General features: G+C 37.7%; 1 protein-coding gene across 2 annotated transcripts in view; it reads left to right on the top strand.

The window, feature by feature from the left end:
* The window catches only part of TBC1D12 (TBC1 domain family member 12), a 41,048-nt gene that overhangs the window by 2,553 nt on the left and 18,964 nt on the right, over positions 1–19,531 (top strand). For both annotated transcript variants that reach the window (XM_053949477.1, XM_053949476.1), the window contains exon 2: positions 14,186–14,309. In XM_053949477.1, coding sequence (XP_053805452.1) covers positions 14,186–14,309 — 124 coding nt within the window. The remainder of the gene's footprint in view (positions 1–14,185; positions 14,310–19,531) is intronic.

Here is a 19,531-nt window from a genome sequence, read left to right as displayed (position 1 = left end):
CAGAGCATGAGACAGAATGTCCTTGACTTTGGATAAGCACAGCTTAGCAACAAACAAAACATCAATGTGTTATCAGCATTGTTCTGGTAGCGAATCCAAAACAGAGCTCTGTACCAGCTACTGGGAAGAAATTAGCTCTATCCCAGAAAAAAACAGGACAATAGAAAAGTTTAAACTTGGTGTGCAGTAGAAGTTGTCAATATACATTGATATTTGCTGGTGTTAGAAAAGGCTTGGGTAATAGATGAAAAAATTTAACTGCTTCTATCCTGACAAAAGCTATAGTACAAGACACCTCAGTGGAAGAGTGGCTCTCAGGAAATCCTATTTCACAGTGCCTGATGGCCCAGCTGGCTGTGCTTCTGGTGCATTTGGCCTGGTGAGCAATACTGGCTACCTTCAGTTCTGCCTATACATTCATAAAAGCCTTAGTTACAGCTGATTTAATCTCATCAGCCAAAATAAGATTGACTAATGAAAACTTCCAATGATTTTCTTTAAAAACAAATTCAAACTTGTCTTGCTTGATACATTTGTCTCTAGATAAATAAATACTAGAGTGGGTAATATCCATTATGAAAAGTGGTAATAAAACTCTTACAACCTTTTCAGTAGTTAGTTCTTGTCTTCTGAACTGATATTTCAAAAGGTTAGACTTCTCATTGTTACTTTAAGTTGTCCAGATTCATTCAAAGCTGACAGTTGCCAATGTAAGTGGGTTATCCTGTAGTTCTTGAAAAGAGGATGTCAGTAATGAGAACTGAAATGGTATAAAAAATTGTCCCGTGTTTGAATATTTGTAGCAAATCTACTTCCTTGTGAAGTTCTCAAGAGAAGGTTGCTTGTATTTTTGAATGTGCACAGGCTCATAAATGATATTGCTTCCCAGAATTTGAGTTGTACCAAGTGTCTGTGTGCCTGAGAGAGAGCAACTAATCTGTGTTTTGTCAGAGTGTGTAGGTGCTCCCACAATGTAAAATAAAAAACAAAAGGTACTGGATGTGCTACACAGGTAGCCTAGCAACTTGGAGTATCTTATGTAGGATGTTTTGTGCTTGTAATGCTCTTTGTTGAGTTTGCAGACTGTCTAAAATTTAGTATTTCCCATTGTGTTTTTCTAATAGCCGTAATTATATGGAAATGATTCTAAAAGCTGGGCATTTCTTGCAGATACTTAAAAAAGAGAAGGCAAAGGAAATCCTACTGCCTTCAGCTTTATTGCTGTAATTGCTGTGACCGAACAGTTTGATCAGACAGATCTGGGTTAGGAGGCTGCAGTTTCCAGCTGTTCCAGCTTGTTCCCAGCTCTTCAGTTCTTCATAGTTCTTTGAAATAATCCATATTAATTGTCTGTCTTCATTCAGTGAGCCAGAGATAAAACTGATGAGGTGAGGTGGGGGAAAAAGCAAGCAGCTGTTGTCAGATGCATCTTATCCAAACTCCGTGACAGGGAGAGTGGCTGTGCCCTTGAGATTGTCATTAATAATTACTTTAAGATCCTGGGAAAGTTTGCATTGGTGACTAGAATCTTTTTTTCAGGTAAGTATTAGGTATGCTATATGGCCCTGGGTTCTTAAGTTGTATTTGTGCCAAATCATTAAGCCTGTCAAATCAGTACTAACAACTTCTAACAGAAAAATAATTGTTTTTGCTTTACATCTTGTTTCTATTCACATGTGAAGTGGGATACCACAAGTAGATCAGTATGTGGAGTAGAGTGTCATGGCAAGGAAAGTTGCTTGGCTATGGTCACTTGTGTTCACTGTGCTACTCTTTTGGTCAGAGCAATAAATGGCTTCTTGGAAGTCACCTGTCACTGCTTTGTCATGATTCATAATGCAGTTGTATACAGGCATTGTTCTTATGGTTTGTGGTCTTACATAGCAGCTTACAAGGGCAATGCTCTGTTCTTGGGTTATTGGATCGCTGTTGGGTGCAGAATGGTTCAGTGAGCAGGAACATCACATGGACAGTTGAATTAAAGCCATGATTATTACCTTGACTTCAGTATGCTCTAAATGTGCTGCTTTGGGGGACAGAGCAAAACAGTAAACCAAAAAGGTCAAGCAGCAGCAAGTAATCAAAGGCTGAGATAAAGTCTCAATTCTGAACCTCTTCTAAAGATGGATTCTACTTCATAGTTCTGTAGGTAGGTACTAGGCATCTTTTCAGCTTGTGTAGATATTGTACCTTTCTGAATTGTGTGTTTGCTAGACAAATTTAGGTATCTGGTAGCTGGCAAAGTTTCTTATTCCTGGATTCAAAGCTTACTGTTGACAACAGTGATATTTGCTTTTTTTGTAGTAGAGCACCATTTTGCCACTTACCTGTATTCCAGTATTCACCTAAGATTCACAATGAGATTAATTCATAACTGCTACTTCTTGTAGGTCTTTGGAGTGTGCTGTGAGAAATAGGTGTAAGGGGTTATAAGCATGTATGGCTAGTTGGCACACATATTCTTATGGAAACTGTCTTTAGTCTCATACTTACTTTGCTAATACTTTGTTCATTGCCCAGAGTGATTGTGTTTATTGTCCAGAAGTTTTGAAAAATATCCACTTGAGGAGATGGAAAGTCAAAAGAAGTCAGTATTTGTAGGCACAAAGCACTAAGAAATCACTGAAGCTCACATCTTTGTCTCCCTCATTGTAAACACAGCCTTGTGGTTCCATGGGTAGGTAGTTCTTCAAAAGCTGCTGATATTCTTGCCTTTACAGATGTCCTTGGCAGAGACTGGAGGGTTTCAGGAAGGTTCATGGAGTATTGTTACACAGTGGTGTCTCTAGCTATGTAGTTTATATTTCAATTTATTACTAAGCAACACTTGCAGCTTTTTGCACTACCTGGGTATCTACCTAGGTGGGTCTTGTGGAGGTTTAGTACCAAAATCAACATTTCTCTTAGAGAAAAGCTCTGCGTACATAAATCATGAAACTTCAGGGCATGTACTGTGCACCTATGGAGAAGAAATATGTTTAGTGGAATTTTGATCAAAAATTAATCAAGTGGGAATTAACTGTCCTAGTTGTGGCAGGTTTTCTAAACCTTCCGTTCATGTAAAGATAAGAAAGCAGATTGATGGGGTCACTTCACAGTGCTTAATTTCTATTCCACTATTGCCTGTGCCTATATCTTGACTGATCAAGAAAAAACTTTGGTGTTTTATTTTTGATTTTGGTGTGGTTTTTACATTGCCCAGCTTAAAACAAACCAAATGAAAAAAAGTACAGTTATACCATCAATATATTGGAAATATAGTTAAAGAGTTAAGGGAATACATAAAAGCTTCCCCCAGAAACCATGAGGGCACCCTTCCCCCTTCTGTTTTTGGGTGCAGCTGTTTTTGCTTTCTGTAAATAATTTTGTGAAGAACCTAAGTGAAGAAATGGATACATATAATTGCTTTGAATTAAAGCTGACTGGTGAAAGTAAGCAAGAGTACTTGGACTCTAGTCTGTGGGCAACTTCAAACAGTACTCTTTTTTTTCCTGAGTTAGAGACATAAGTAACTTGATAAAAATAGGAAATGACATTCATATTATCAAGTTGAGAAGCTCCTCTGTGGATTCTTCCTTGACATTTGTGAAGAAGGATTTATTTTGTGAAGTTGTGTTGACGTGTTGACCAGTTTCTGACTTTCAGTGAATGTTTCACTGTAGATAAGATGCTATGCACCCATAGAATCAATTTGATTAGGATGTCTGTTGACTAGCAAGTCTAAGTTAAATTTCAGGAGCTCAAGCAGAAGAATGTTGTGTTGATTTAACTCTGGATGGGTTTCAGAAGGTCACGGTGCTCCAACTTCTGTCTGCAGCAAGTCTTTCCCCAAGGAAAGAAAGCTGACAGAATAGATGTCAATTCTAAAGCCTTAGATGTATAGTCTTCATCAGTCTATAATGCCTAAAGTATTATTAGCAATCTTTCTACTCTCCTTGGACAACAGTGTCCTGGCCAGTTATATTCTACACTGGTACTTACGTTTGTACTAGGAGCTTTGTAATCCTAGTAGGAATTTTCATGAAGTAAGTTCTCATTAAACTGATTTTTTTGTGGGGGTCTGTGTGGGTTTTTTTCAAGCCAAACAGCTTAAATTGCTGTTTTGTGTGCAGCAAACTGTTAGAATCATAGCCTGTTTTGTTAAGGAGTGTTCTATAGAGGCATTTAAACTTAATCTGAAAGCATCTTCTCCCCCTCCCCTTCATTTTGTGGAAGGCCTTTTCATTCATTGGTGTCTTCTGGTTATTTGGGGTCACAGGGTTTCTTACAGAGTATATTGAGAGTAGTGTGACAAAGTGAATGGGACCTCTCTTCTGAATAGGCTATGACTAAAAGAAGAATGTTTTACATGGGAAATAACAACCAAATGAGATCTCTTAAATCACAGCTGGCCTCTAAGAAAATGATAGTTTTATGTTTTTGCTCTCTTGGCTGTTCAGTTACTCATTAGGTTATTTTGTTCTGATTGCTTAAGAATAAAAAAGGAGTTTAAGGGTTTTTGTCACATTTCATTCACATGGATGCAAAAATTTTTACTCCTCTCTTCAATTTCTTGGAACTACTGAGATGTTTACAATATAAAGTCTGTCCTTTTTTATCATAATTGATCTTGTTTGTTGTTCAGCTGGGAAGGTTGGCATTGCTTTAAACTTAGCAGTCTCTGTGTGTTCATCTTTTTATTATTGTTTCTAAGGAAGTGAAGCACGGTTTCTGCTTCATCTCTCTAGTACTGCAGCCTGTTTCCAAGTCAAACCTCTCAGAGTCTGAGAGAACTCCAGCATAAAAATCCTACAGATTTTTGAATGAAGTGTTAACACAAGGAAAGCCTGCAAAAGAGACTGATAATTTGCCTCTGTATTTTCAGAAACCAGTCAGCTGTGCAAGCCACCTGCAGAGCATTTTGCTTCTGGCTCGATATCGGGGTAACAGTCTGAAGAAGAGTGTGGGTGTTGTATGGGTGAACTTATGACTTAAATTAGTAGAAAACTAGTTGTCATGGTCATAGATGAGTTTATTCTTTCAGAACTTCAGAGAGCCAAACACTCAGACTGGTGTTCTTCTGAATTCCTTTCCTGCTTTCTTATGGCCTGACTGAAAAGAATAGCTGTAGCCTAGAGGAGTACTTTCCTACAATTTTTCTCCCTTCTCCAAGGTACTCCTTTATTAAGAAGCAGCTATGTTCAGTTTCCATTGTTATATTGGGAATTTTTATTTAATGTGCTCTTGGGTAAGTGAAAGAGTGTCTTTTGATCATGTTGCATAATAAAAGCTTCCTTGTTGGCTCCCCTTGCCTCTGCCATTTGTTGGTCAAAACTTCCTGAAGGCCAGCTGTAGGAGTAGGCAATCTAAGCTTGGCTGTGGTCAGACCTCAGACCTTGCAAAGCTCTGTCCTGTCTGTGTTGCTTCAGTTGCCTAATGCATTCATTAATGTAGGATCTTGTCTGTCTTGCTGCTGGGCAGCAATGAAGCCGTTTGTATGCCGGATGCCAGAATGCTTTAAAACTCAAACAATCCACTTGCTATCAAAGGTATTTGGTGGTTGGCATCTGTCTGCCTTAGGTAGCTGAGGGAACTGGGGTGGTTTAGCCTGGATGACAGGAGACTGAAGGGAGACCTTGTCACTCTTTACAAATACCTGAGAGGAAGTTGTAGTGCCATGGGTGTCAGTTTCTTTTTCCAGATATCAAGTGATAGGATGTGAGGAAACAGCCTCAAGTTGTGGCAAGGGAAGTTTAGGTTGGATATTAGAAAAAGCATCATCACTGGAAGGCTAGTCAAGCGTTGGAACGGGCTGCCCAAGGAAGTGATTGAGTTATCATCCCTGGAGATGTTCAAAAGTTGTGTAGATGTGACACTTGGAGACATGGTTTAGTGGTGATTGCTGGGTTAATTGTTGGACTCAATTATCTTAGAGGTGTTTTCCAACCTAAATGATTCTATTATTCTAGCTTTTTCTTGTTGTAAACTGTGTTTTGCAAATTGCTTGCTGTTCCTCAAATTCTGTAAGTAGTGGAGTGGTAGATTGGAAAATTTCTTCCTCATTATTAGAAAAGTTATCAGGCAAAACTGAATTAAATCAGTCCCCTGACTTCTTATATCAGCTAATAGATCAAAAATTAATTCTTGTGTTTTGTAGTATTTCTGTAATTGATCACTGAAGCAATGACACAAAATATATTGTGAATTGCTAGTTGCAGCTGAAACTCAATGCACTGCATGACTGCAAAAGTGCTGCAGTAATACCTTGCTTGTAGTGCTACATTGTGCAATCGAGTAGTTGACAGGCACTCTTGTCAGGCACCAGAAAGGAAAAATATTAACTGCGGCTTAACCAGGCTGGTCAGAGTTGCAATCACCCCTGGGACAGTCTTCAAAATAAAACTCTGCCCTGTGTTTGAACTTCGAGTTCACCGACTTGTAGGCCATGTCAAAGGCTGGAAATCTTTATCACCTTTGTTTTGAAAGCATACATTGTATAGAAACATTTGAACTATAGGTATAGCGATTGCCCTGATAAAGCTGGTGAGTTTTGCCTTAATTGAAAGTGAGTCACATCTAGAACAATTTCAGGTGCTTTGTTTAATTGAGTTGTACTTTGTAAGATATCTTGGTAAGCTGACTGAAGAATTTGCTATTGTCAGGAAACAAAGGAAACGTTTCGTCCCTACTTCTGGTATTTATGATCTTCTGTGAGCTGCTGTAGCTCATTAAGCTGGAGAGTGAAAAAATATCGATGGTTTTCTGTGGGACTAGTGAGTTGGATTGACTTGCAAGGTATAGAGGGTCTTGGAGCTGATGCAGCAGAAGGGATTGTAGGACATTACTGTGCAAAGAGGAGAAATGGGCTTCCCCATTATGTGGGTTTGTGGAAGGAAGGGATCTTGTTCCTCTAGCACTGTTTTGCTTGGAGTATGTTGCTCATTAAGTAGCTGTGACTTTGATGGAGTAGATGTTCCTGGCTGTACAAAAAATACCAGAAAATACAGATACACAGAATATCTGTAGTCAGCTGGTAAAAATTCTCCACTTCTCTCAGCTGTGATCTAAGACTTTGTTTTAAATGCTGTGGGTAAGTGACCTTTGATCATTATTAGAGAAGATTGACCATAGTGTTGGTGTAGTGTCAAAATAGCTTTATAATTGCTTGATCAAATATGAAAATGATAGAACAGTCTGGTATATAGCTCTGTTTTGCTACTTCACTCTGAAAAGTAAAGGCTTATTCTCTTCCTTTATTTGTATTAAACCATTCTGAAATTTAACTCAGTCTGTTACCTTGCTTATGTGTCTGCTTGTTTATATATGTTTTTGAATGCCTGAGCTGCTTGTAAAGCTGACCTGTGCAACAGCTCTTTGTTAGGAGTAGAATGTAGTCTGGTAAAATACAGTTTATCAGTGAGTGTTCTGTACAAAGTGTTCTGTAATACTGCTAAACACTTTCAACTCTTAAAACTTCCCAGGTGTTTGTGTACTTGTAGTAAAACTGCTGCCAGTTTGTAAAGCCACTTTGGGGCTGGTATCCACTAGGAGCTTGATAAGAGTTGATCTAATTTAGTCTGATCAGTGCAGTTCCATGATAGTTCTGTCAATCTTTGTCCTCTCCAAGGTGTCAGAAGTCACCTCCTGCCCAGCTTCTCAATCCTTAGCAGCTAGTCCTTGACAGTTCATTAAATTTCAGGTATATTAATTGTAACCAAGGCTTTAGTTGACCACTAATATAAATGGAGACATCATATTTAATTAAAAAAATACTACAAGCTTAGTCTTGCTGAGGATGGTTATTGTTCTGGGTAGGAATTTTTTTGTTTCCTTATTTGTTTTTGTTTCTGTTGGAGGGATGGGGAGGGGAGAGAGGCCAAAAGCTTGCTTGTGTAGCATTTAAGACTGCAAGTTTAGAGTATTGCAAACATTGAAGCTCCTTTGGAGAGGGTCATTTGTGATAGTCTTTGGGTTGTCTTGGTGCAGAGAGAAAGAGGAGATCTTTACATCTAGAGGGTGTTAAAACTAGAAACCTGTAACAAATCTGTGGCTGGGGTAATAAAATTAAAAGAGAATCTTATATGTAGCTAATGCTTGTAGCAAAATGGTGGAAAATGTAAACTGTAAAATTCGTTGGGTCACATCTCTTCCAATATAGGGCAGAACTTTGAAACTTGTGCTGAGAGCAATCACAAATGTGTTGGATCAAAATGGGCTGACACTTGAAGCTATTGAAATTAAAAATGTAGAATGCCTGTTGCTCTGCAGGCTTTGTAAGTGGCTAACCAAAAAGGTTTTATTTCCTTTCAATGATTCATTATTTATGCTTAGAGTTGAGTTACATTTGTTTCTGCATGTAAATTATTGAAAAGTCTTGTTTAAAGCAGAGGGGCTAATTCTACTTAATAAAGCATTTTTTTTTTGTCTGCTGTTATTTCCAAATTATTTCACATGAGAGCATGACAGAATGGCCAAGACTCAAATATGGAGAAGAATTCTGCTGTGTTCTTAAGCAGCTTTTGTATGTTATGCCCAGTAGAGAGATGCCAATATGAATGTAGTAGTTCTTGTCATGTATTTGGCTATGGAATTTTCCCTAGAGAATATGGAATTGCAGGCTTATAGAAGTCTCCAGAATTTGTTCTGAAAGTATGGTTTTAAGTAAAAACTACTACTTGTAGTGTTTTCTGTCTGTAAAAATGTATCTATAGCAATTCCTGGAACATGCCTCTTCTCTTTACTGATACAACTCTCTGGGTAAAGATTGTTGGGTAAATAAGTAATTTCCTTATCAGCTCATCTTTCAGCTAATTCAAATTTCAACAAGTTTCAAACATACACCTCTTTTGTATGCCTATGAAGCTTATTAAAAAATTAGCATGGAGTGGAGCAAGAGCAGGTGGCATGTACAAGCAGAACTCTGTTCTTTGTGGAGATGCAAAATCAGTTGTTTTGTAATACAAACACAGTTTTTAATGAATTTTGTTACTTTATTCCTTTTACATGCTCTGAGATTTTGTTGGAATCAGTAGATTTTTGATGTTATTTCAGAGAAATTTAACTTCAGGGCTTTTAACTGCATTTTTGTGACTATATTAAAAACACAGAGAAAATGTACTGGGTTTTTTTTGTCCAACTTGGTGTTTATTTAAGCATTACTTCTGTGCTGGATTTCCCTCCTAAGCCTTTGTGATTCTGTGAGGAAAAGCTATATATGATAGAGTGAGGATGTTCTTGATGGGATGCTGATTCCTTCCTGTTTGTGTGTTGCTTCCCTGGATTTAAAATGATGCAGTTGTCTTATGCAGTGTTTACTAACAGGTACTAGGTGCTTAATCAAAAGGAAAATCTAATCAGCCCTCACTTCCTCTGTCAGTTCTCGTGGCTTTCAAATCTTGTTTTCTTGGCATAACAACTTCCCTGTTATCAAAGCTCTTGAAAGATGGATGCAGTGAGAAGAAATGATTGATGGTGGAACATGACAGTAAACCAGATTGTTGTGTGTAAAGTAGAAGTCAGAAAAATACTTTGACAGTTAGCTTTTTTATCTAAAAAAAGTAACTTTTACTATGCTAGTATAACTTGAGATCTCTTTTTGGAGCTATTTTATTTGAAAATCAATGGATAAATATTTTGAGCAGGCTCAAAGTTATCTTCTAAGGGAGAAATCAGAGAATAGTAGTTTACCTTTCAGCATTGAGATATAAACACAGCATTAATATATTAGTAAAATAATCCTAAAATCTGAATATTTTATTTGGAAAGAAAATGTTTTTCTGGTGCTACACTGTATGTTTGCCAAGGATGCCCATAGTTCAGTGATTTTGTTTTAGGTTTTTTTTTTGGTTAGTTGGTTTTTTTGGTTTTTTTTTTGTTTTGTTTTTTTTTTTGGGAGTGTTTGTGTTTTGTTTGAATCTTTTTTTTCTAACGTAATGCAGCATTTCAAATTAAATTTATTTTTCTATTAAAGTGAACTGTAAGGAAGCATAATTTCCTCATGTATAGCAGTAATGCTCTCCTCTGATACCACTTGAATTTTGCCATTTTTCTGTAGTGCGAGATGAATAAATTAGAGAAAAGTAGTCTCATTGTTAGTATGCTTTATACTGATATTCATCCTAAAAGGCTCAAGTGTAACTCCAACCTTTCTCTACACCTGAAATCTGTCTGTAGATTGCTAAAAGTGTCAGAATAGGTGAAGCTTGAGCCTGTGTATGGAGTTTTAATGATTGGGAAGGAAGGCTACTTCCTTCAGGTGTTACTGGGATGCACGAAGCAGTGGAATACTGCTGCAGCCTGTTGTTTGTGGCACACAGTGGAGTTGTACAAAGGGAAGATCCATATGTGTTACCTTTGAAAGAGCTGTAGCAAAATGACCTGTAGCTTGAAACAAGGTTCGTTTGACATTTTTGGTCAAACAAAAGATTCTTGTCAGACTCTTGTTCTTGTGGAGAGTGACTCAGTTATACCTAGAGGCAGAGTGCTGGAGATGGAGCTACCCTAGAGCCTTTCCTACCTGCTGCTGTTCAAAGCACTTTGGCTTTATTTGAGTGGCTCCTGTGCAAATACAGCACAGTCTGGTTTTGGATAAAATTTAAGATCAAGGTTGAAGTAATTGTCTCATATTTTCCAGTAACTTCCTCTAAATCTTGGAAATCTGTGGTCCTCTTGACCTATAGCTACTTGGAAATTGGAAAGAAATTTTTTGTGTTGAGATTTTTTTGGGGGGGAAGGCAAAACCCCAAAGTAAAATAAAAAAATCACTAAAGTATCAAATTCTACCTGTCCCCTTCTGAGACTTAATTCTAATTGCATTTCGACTACACTAATAAATAGCAACGAACAAGTGATTTTAAAAGCAAAAGTGGAATGTAAGCAAGCAATTTCATTAGTAGAACAGTGTTAATGTCACCTGTAGAAATGGTTAACATTTTTGAATTGCTGTACCACCAGTATGGTGAAACTTGCACAGACCATCCTGAGCACAGGCAGGAATAGTTGAAGCAATGCTGTTAAAAATAGGGGGGGAAACCACCAGTCATAGCTGTCATTACAGCTGTTGCAGTTGTGTGATCACAGTGCACAGGTTTTTTGTTTAGTGTAACCCAAACCATGTTAGCAGTTGATATCTGGGTCTGTGCCAATAACTTCTCATTCTGTGGCATTTCATTTAGCTTTCGAGATCTTCGAGGCACCTACTGAAACATTTTGGAGTGTCATTTGAGGGTGTTAATATGTATTATATAAAAGAAGCTGGGAAAAAAAAAACCCTTGCTGCTTTCCCCTGGGCTTTTGTAAACCAGAGCTTAAATCAATGAACTGATTTAATGCTTCTATCCCATGGGTCCTTGCAAGAGAAAGAATTGTTCAGTTCGAGAGTGTGGGCTCTTTTTAAGGAATTTTGAGGTTTTCAAATGGATTTTGAGATTCTGTACCAAAATGCTATTGACTTTTCAGCCATTTCAATAGTTGACTCTTCCCAGGATCAGTGAGACTCATGAATATTCTAAGCAGTAAGAAGTACATCAAATCTAGTACACTTCCTGCAGTTCAGTGAATGCAACTTGTAAGCATTCACAGATGCTGTTCCTTAACAAGGCTTTTGTAAGGCTTTACTGCTGTCAAGAACACCTCAGATGTGATAGTGTTAGTTGCCAAAACAATGAATTAAGAAGTGTCTTTCCATCTTCAGCAAAGTTTATTTGTAATCTCTCATTAATTTCTTTTGGATTAGAATTCCTGTGTGAAGTTTATTCTGACATGATAGAAAGTTTTACCAGCTTAATAACCTTCACAAGAAACAGACTTCATTGAATATGTGCTCAATAAAAGTAAAACTTCTTTCCTTCCAGACTACATTAAGGGAGGTTTGTTTTAATGTTTTATTTGTTTAATAAAAACTGGAAAACGAAATCTTGTAAAAGCCATGAGCATGCCTAAATATTTTGTATTGAAATATTAATAAAAAATTCTGTATGTTTACACATTTTTTCCTTTTAAAAATCTACCAGCTACCTGGTTAATAATGAACCAGCTTTGATACAGTGACAGATTGCCATCAATATTAAATGCATCTTTCAGCTTCTACATATGCTAGAGGCAGTGGAGTTCAACTGCCAAGTAACTGGTGGTATTCCATAGTATGTACAGAGACTGGATGGTTATTGCTACCCATGAAGTCAAGAAAGATACTCCAGAATGTACCTTCCTGCTTTTGGGGAAAAGGTCTTCTCTAATGAAGTTCAAATACAGCTGTTGCAGATTTAAGGGCAAGGCTGTGGGGTAGTGCAGAGTGACATTTTGTCTTTAGAAAACTTCTGTCTTGTTTTGTTGTTTATTCTTTGAATGCTCCTCCTTCCCTCCTGAAGACAATGTAAAGTACTGTGAAAAGTGTCCTTATGAAATGAGCCTTTGTTATTTATGTAAGCACACTCTTTGTCTTACTGAGTGGATCTGTTCATTTCACTAATAGTGTGCAGTCCTGGGATTGACTGAGGATGGTTTTTTCAAAGGCATGGGTACCATGGCTAGTCTTTCCTCCTTTCCAGGCTGTATATCAAAAACCACTCTCTCAACAGATTCTATCTGGGCATTTCCACAAAAATCTCTCACAGTGTTCTCATCAGTCAGGTGTGTGTGTAATCCTGTACTCCCTGCTTGCCTATGGCAACTGCTGTTTTCTTGAATGAAGTCTTTCAAAAATTTTTTTGGACAAGCTGTTGATGATGGTAGTGTGTGGCAGTGGCCTCAAATGGAGTGAAGAGAGTCTTGGTGTTCTGCATTTCTTGATTTTTTCCTGGATTCCATGGGACCACCAGTCTTGAGCTTATCAGTTTTTGGGAGGCTTCCATGCTCTATCAGCACCTACTGCTCCATCTCTCCAGCTTGCTGTTTGCTGGTGGCTAGATCCTCAGCTACACAAAAGTTCACAGTCTGAGGGTTCATTCAGACAAACTTGCACTGAAGGGATTTTTGACAGGCATTTGCTTGTTTCCCAAATAACAAAAAACATTCTGGGAACAAAAAAAGATAGTTTGCGTATGAAGACCATACAAGGTCTTACAAACATTAACCGTTCCTAATTGTAAAACTATGCTGCCTGGCCAGAAACTCTGACAGCACTGGAATTTAAGAGCCCTGAGCACTTTTCAGACAGATTGTGGTTATTGAAGCATGCTCCTTTTATCTGGGCAAAGCTAAGAGACTGTTTGCTGTGCACAAACATGACTGCTTCCAATTTGAAAAGGAATTGTACTTTAAAATACAGCAAATATATTAGGTGAGGAATAAATCTGGGGATCTCTTTCCAGCAGAAGATTGTGAAGTTAGCTAGTTAACCCTACAAAAACATCTTCCACCCAAAGTACTCCCATATTCTGTTCTCTGAGGTCAGCTGGTAAGCTTCCTGAGAAATAACCTTACAGGCTACTGAGGTTTTAATCCCTTTGTGTTAAGAGTTTCTGGAAAGTACCTTTCCAGTATTCAGAATAAATACACTTTTTTAATTTTTAAAGCACTTGTACATAACATGCTCTGTGGGAACTTATGATTGGAGTCAAATTGTATAGCTGAGTATTTGACAAGTGGTCACTAACACGGTCTTGTGATGGTTGGCTTTCTAAGAAGTAAGAGCAGTGCAGTCATCTGCCTCTTTGACTGTAATTGCTTTAGGCACTGATAAAGGTTGTCTGCTAAACTGAAGCTGTGTGGTTGTTGCGTGGTTTTCTAGTCCATACTATGAAAGTTGAAGGTGTGAAGATAGGTAGAAGTAATAATTCACCATTTAAAAAAAAATCTCTTAAGTTACAGGGTGTTTTTCAGCTGTTGTCATTTCAGTCTCCAAATAAGTCAGGAAGAAACATTTAAAGCAAACCCCAAATGAAAGTTTGAGAATCTGCTGTATGTTGTTAATCTATAAGAAAGTGCCTGCTATTACTTAAAAAAGCTGTGATTTTGCATAAAGTAGTTTAGAGGTAAAGTTGAGTGTTAAGTACAAATATTAGCATCAAAGCACCTGTAATGAAAGATGTTCCACTTCAAATTAATTATTTGAAAGTAGAATGCACTATGCATTTGCTGAGCAGTAAATCTCTGCAGTTCACCCAAGTGGTAAACTGGTGGAGAAATTGAAGAAATATAAGTAGGCACAATATAATTTGTTTAAATTCTTATAACAAACAAAACAAAATCCTTCCTCTCTTTTCAGAAACTTCTTCGCTAAAAGGACAAAGGAACTTAAACCTGCTGTCCCAAGCGCTCCTGGTTGGAAGTTGTTTGGAAAAGTCCCACCCAGGGAAAACCTTCCAAAAGATTCCAAAATTATTCAGCAGGTGAGTAAACATCACACAACTCAAGGTAGGAAAACTGCAAAAATAACACACAGGTTCTGCATTTCTCTGCTGTTATATCCACATTGGTATTATATGACCACAGGGTGCTCTGAGAACATTCTTTTGGGGCTTTGTATAAGTAATAGTAGTTACTAAGGAATTTGAATTTTATGATTATTTTGTACAATCTTCAGTACATCTCAGTACTTATTAAAAGTACTTACAAAAAGGTGGTATATCTTCAAAAAGCATTTAAACTGTCTTTGTCAAGACATTAGAACTTGCATTAGTTTCCCATAAAATTTAGTCTTATTTAACATGGTATGCTGCAATCTGACTCATTTTTCCATTGTCATCCTTGTCTGGAAGACTTCCTGTGTAGGTGACCTGTGACAAATTGCTTAGAATTCTGAAACATGTAATCTTCTTTAAATTAAAGTGTTAATCTCACTCAAGATACTTTGTTGCAAAGTAGTGCTGTAAATTAAACTTGGTTTTGAGCTACTGGAATTCTTCACAAAGATACCTCTGATTTCCTTCCTCTGTCACAAAGTTGCACTTCCATAGAATTGTTCCTCTGGAATCTGCCTTTGATAAAATAATACTTCTGATAAAATAATACTAAAATGTCAGTCTTCAAAGGGGCACAATTGGTATCATTAATGTTAGCATGCAAACCTGAAGCTGAAAGATTTGTTGACATGAGAAATATGAATATTCCCTGTGTTGGTTAAAACAGTAACTTGAATCTCTTGAGGGCTGCTTTCTCTGTCTCCTTTCTTAAATTCCAAAGAAGCTGATGTGTTTGGCAGGTATAAATGGCTGTGGATGAGGCAGTGTTCACTTCCCTCCTAGAAGGGGCTTTGTGGCAAAGAGGGCCTTTTGGGAGCAACCAAAGTCAAAAATGAGATGATCTTTTTGAAGGATTTTAATGCAGTGTGACTTGTGACAATGGGTTGAAGCTGTGTGACCTTTAAAGATCCCTTCCAACCCAAATTATTCTATGGTTTGTACTGTGAAGTAAACTGAATGCTTTTTCTATGTTTTCAAATACAATTTTCTTATTTAAGTGGTTTTCCTCTTTGAGTGGGAGAGGGCAAGCATTCTTGGTTTGCTTGCAGGTGCATGCTGTTGGCCTTGTGCTGTGAAAATACTGTGGTAAAATCCAGATGTCTCTTCCATCCTGAGAAATAGAGAATCTGCACAGTGTTACCTGTCATCTGCTTGCTGTTTTGTAGTGAAATTTTCTTTCTAATGAAGACATTTGTTCTGAGACCATGTTATAGTAGAATGGTTTGGTTTGGAAGGGAGTCCTACTCTCCCTGCTATAGGCAGACACCTTCCAATGGACCAGTTTGCTCAAAGCCCTGTCCAACCTCACTTTGAACACTTTCAGGGATGGGGCATCCACAACTTTCCTGGGCAACCTGTTGAAGATGATAATCTGAAGAAACAGTCCTGCTTTCTTATTCTGTTTTCCCTCAGTGATTGTGTTTGTTTTAAATGGTAGTGTTCCTCTTTTTTAACTCCTCCAAAGTGTCAGAAAAGTAAATGTATACAGCAATGTATTATCTGTAACCACGATTGAGTTGTTCCTAGTCATGTGGGTTGTGCTATAATGTTTTCCAGATTAGAGTCACTATTGGATTTACATGATCTTGAGTAAAGTACCAGTAATAGCTCTAGCTTTCTATTTGGCTAAAGCAGGCGTGGTCTTTATCTAAAGCCTCATGAGCTAAAAGATAGTTACCAAAGGGGGAACCAGCTTCACAGTGTGCTCTACACACAGTTAGAGCTACATACCTAAGGAAATTTGATCTTAAACTGAGAAATTACCCCAGTGTCTCCATAATTAGCATATGTCAAATGCCTTGCACGTGTTTAAAATTTACTATATAGCTCCTTGTGCATATGCCTTTGAAGAAAAGCTGATGGTTTCTTTTCTCAAAAAATGTTTGAATTTGCTAAGCTGGTGATGGGTTAGAATGAATGTAGGCACACTTGGTTACTGAAGATCAGTGGGGAACAGCATCTTCACTTCAAATGGCTGACTGTAGTCTCTAAGGCTAATTCCTCACTAGGCTGGAGATGTGAGTAAAAATAGTATAAGGTCTTCAAGAAGTTGACAGAAGTATGATTAAAGCTTGATGTGTTTTGTTCACATGCAATTCTGTGAATTTGTCCGGTTACTTCATAACCTACATGGAATGTCTCTCCAACCTTGCACTTTGACTTTCTAAATCAGAGTGGAGGGATCAGATATGATTGAAACAGAAACCCCGCGGTTTTCCCCCAATTTTTTTAGCTCTTTGTGGCCAGAACCACGGTTACTTCTTGTTAGCCACCTTTTTAAAATGAACCTTAGGTGTAAGACTACAAGAAGGTGGGAAAGCTGCCTGTGAGGGGATTTATGGTAGTTTATTAGCCACAAATCTTGCCATTCCTGAACATTATTATTCATGGTTGGACACAGTCCTTTCACTTTACTGATGTCAGTGGCCAGCTTTGGAAGGGTGCAAATAAACCCTTAATTAAGGAAACTCAGTAATGAGTCAGCAGCCTGTGTGTAAAAGATGAGATCTTAAGAAGCCCTGTTGCAAGAAAAATTAACTCACAACAGGAAAAACTTTGCTAATAATAGGAGGAGGAAGTCTTTTGGATAAGGATAATACTTACATCAAAGTTTTATGGCAATATCATGAAGCATGAAGTACTTTCCTATTAGTAAAACTGAGAAAAATTATATCATTGTAGATGTATAGCCAAAAGAGTGGTAGGGCTTCCATCCTGGCTGAAGGAAACCTCCTTTGTTCTTTTTGTTATGGTAAGAATGATGTAGTAAATTGCTGATTACATTTAAATGAATGCTTGTGGCTCCCAGTCACTGTCTATCAACCAGGCACTGCTATATGACAACTTCATTTCCAGAAAAGTCAGGTAGTGCTAGTAATATCTTGAATAACCTCCAAGAAAATCTGGAAACTTAACTGGGGATATGATTTCAGACATTTTTCAGATGACGATGCCAGCCAGCTGTGCCTTCAGAGACTGCCTAATGAACATGATTGTAAATAATTTCCTTGCAAGCCTCTTAGCCCGTGGAGAAGATGATGAATGTTTTTGTGGCACAGCAGCCTGCAGGGTTTGCCTGCACCGTCCGTGCAGCTGCGCCGCCTTGGGCGAGATGCGCTCCCTCAAAGTGGGTCAGAGGTTGAAAGTTCTTGGCAGCTGCATCTCCCCACTCGCAGCTGCTGGCACGCTCATCTCTCCTTGGATTTAGAGCCGCCCAAGCAGGATGTGATTGAGGCCAACTCTTTTGCTGGACATCTCCTTCCTCTGGGCTTCTTTCCTTCACTGTTTTTTTGAAAAGGGAAAACAACTTCCCAGGACTGCAAATGTCAAATGCATTTGATGGTTTTAGGAAGTGTGCCTTTTTTTCATGAACTGCAGCTAATAAAACTAGCTATTATAAGAAGCATGTTGTCATTAATGATCAGTTTGGTAAATTCTTTTCAGTCTGTACAAAAATCTGCTTTAAATTAGACTGTTGTAATACTTTAATACAGAAGCATTTAAAGCAGAAACAGACTTGTGGGCTGATATATAACATTTTGGAATGTATTGACTAAAGTCCAAGTTCTGTTTAAAAATGCAAGCACAATTTAAGCTTTTGTGTGTACAGTTGAAGAAAAGAGCTTTAAATCTATGATAAAAATTTTTCTGAATATCAAGTCATTAAGTTTAGCTTATTTTATTAAAGCAGGCTTGCATACTTTTTATTGATGTTTTTAACGCAGTATGTTGTGTTTTTCATAATATGCCTGAATTAAAGTAAATTCAAAATACGCAATTACACATTACAAAATAAAAAACAAAGCAAAAAGTACATCAAATTTGCTTTATCAGCAGGTTTAATAATGCTTCTCTGAGTGGCAGCCTTAAATGAAGTGGAAAAAAAAAGAGCTTCTTTTCTACTTAAATCTGCCACACCATTAAAAGCTTGCAGTGATTTTAGCAATGACTGCTTGTTCAGAAGTGAAGTCATCTTTTCCAATAGCTGTCACCTTGTGTACAAAATTGAAGGTTTTAATCTTTGACAGTCCATTAAGTACTTGCTTTGACTGGGTCACTTGTACATCTAACCTCTGAAAATATATTGGGGTGGCTCTGAAATATTTACAGAAAAGAAATACCTGAGGGCTAAAAAAACATAAGTGTCTTCACTTGACTATATTTCCAATGTTGTTATCTCCAGTCTGAGATCTAATGGAGAAATTGCAGTCCTTGATTCGGCAGAATTCCTGTGGTCTCCCAGGGACAAGGGTTTTCAGAGGTTTTTCTTCAGAGGAACAGATGTGGTTTGAATCAATTTTCATATGACTCAAACATTTTGGCTTGTAATATTAACTCTTCCCTCCAATCTTGGTTGTTAGAGTTTAAAAGTGCACAAAGCTCTTAATGCTTTTGAAATGTGTGTGTGTTTGTAAACAAACCCAAGGACTGACTATCTCAGAGAAGTTGTTGAATGCTTTTTTACAGGAGTGGTTTTTAAGCAGATTGTTATTTAGAGATCACGTTGGCTCACCTTGCACTACTATTGGAGAAAAAAGGAAAGCAAGACTTCTGCCTGTTTGCCAGATACAGAGCAGAAATACATTGGTAACAAACTGCCTTGAAACAAGGACAGATAATAAATAGGGCTATTGGATCTTGCAAGGAACCTGTAACACCTGAATAATAGTTTGCCCTACCAGAAGCAGTGAGAAGGCTGGGATGGTTTTCTTTGTAGATGCTGTAGCAGTTCAGATTGTTAAGAAATGTCTCACATCGTTCAATTATCACATGTGTAGTCAGTAAAATATCTATTGTAGAGATAAACCATAGACATTCCCCAGTGTTTTAGATTTCTTCAGTGATTATCTTGTCAGTAAAATGGTAGTGAAACTGGTAGGACCTCAGAGTGAGAGATGCTTTCTTCTGTTTTGCATAAAAGCCATAAAATACAGTTCAGCTCCTACTGCCAGGACATCCCAAGTTGCTTTGACAGGGGAGATGTGTTAAGGAGAACTTGTTACAATGTCAGTGCTATGTTGGTGGCACAAATGCATCTTTAGGGGAGCACCTTACCAGGGAGGATGGGATCAATGTTTTGAAAATAACATGGAAATACTGAATCTGCTGATGTGAATTCTTCTGATTGTTTTTTTTTTTTTAAATGAAGT

This window comes from Vidua chalybeata, chromosome 8, assembly GCF_026979565.1.
Source record: "Vidua chalybeata isolate OUT-0048 chromosome 8, bVidCha1 merged haplotype, whole genome shotgun sequence".
Classification (NCBI taxonomy): Eukaryota; Metazoa; Chordata; class Aves; order Passeriformes; family Viduidae; genus Vidua; species Vidua chalybeata.
This window is presented reverse-complemented; position numbering and strand designations above follow the sequence as displayed.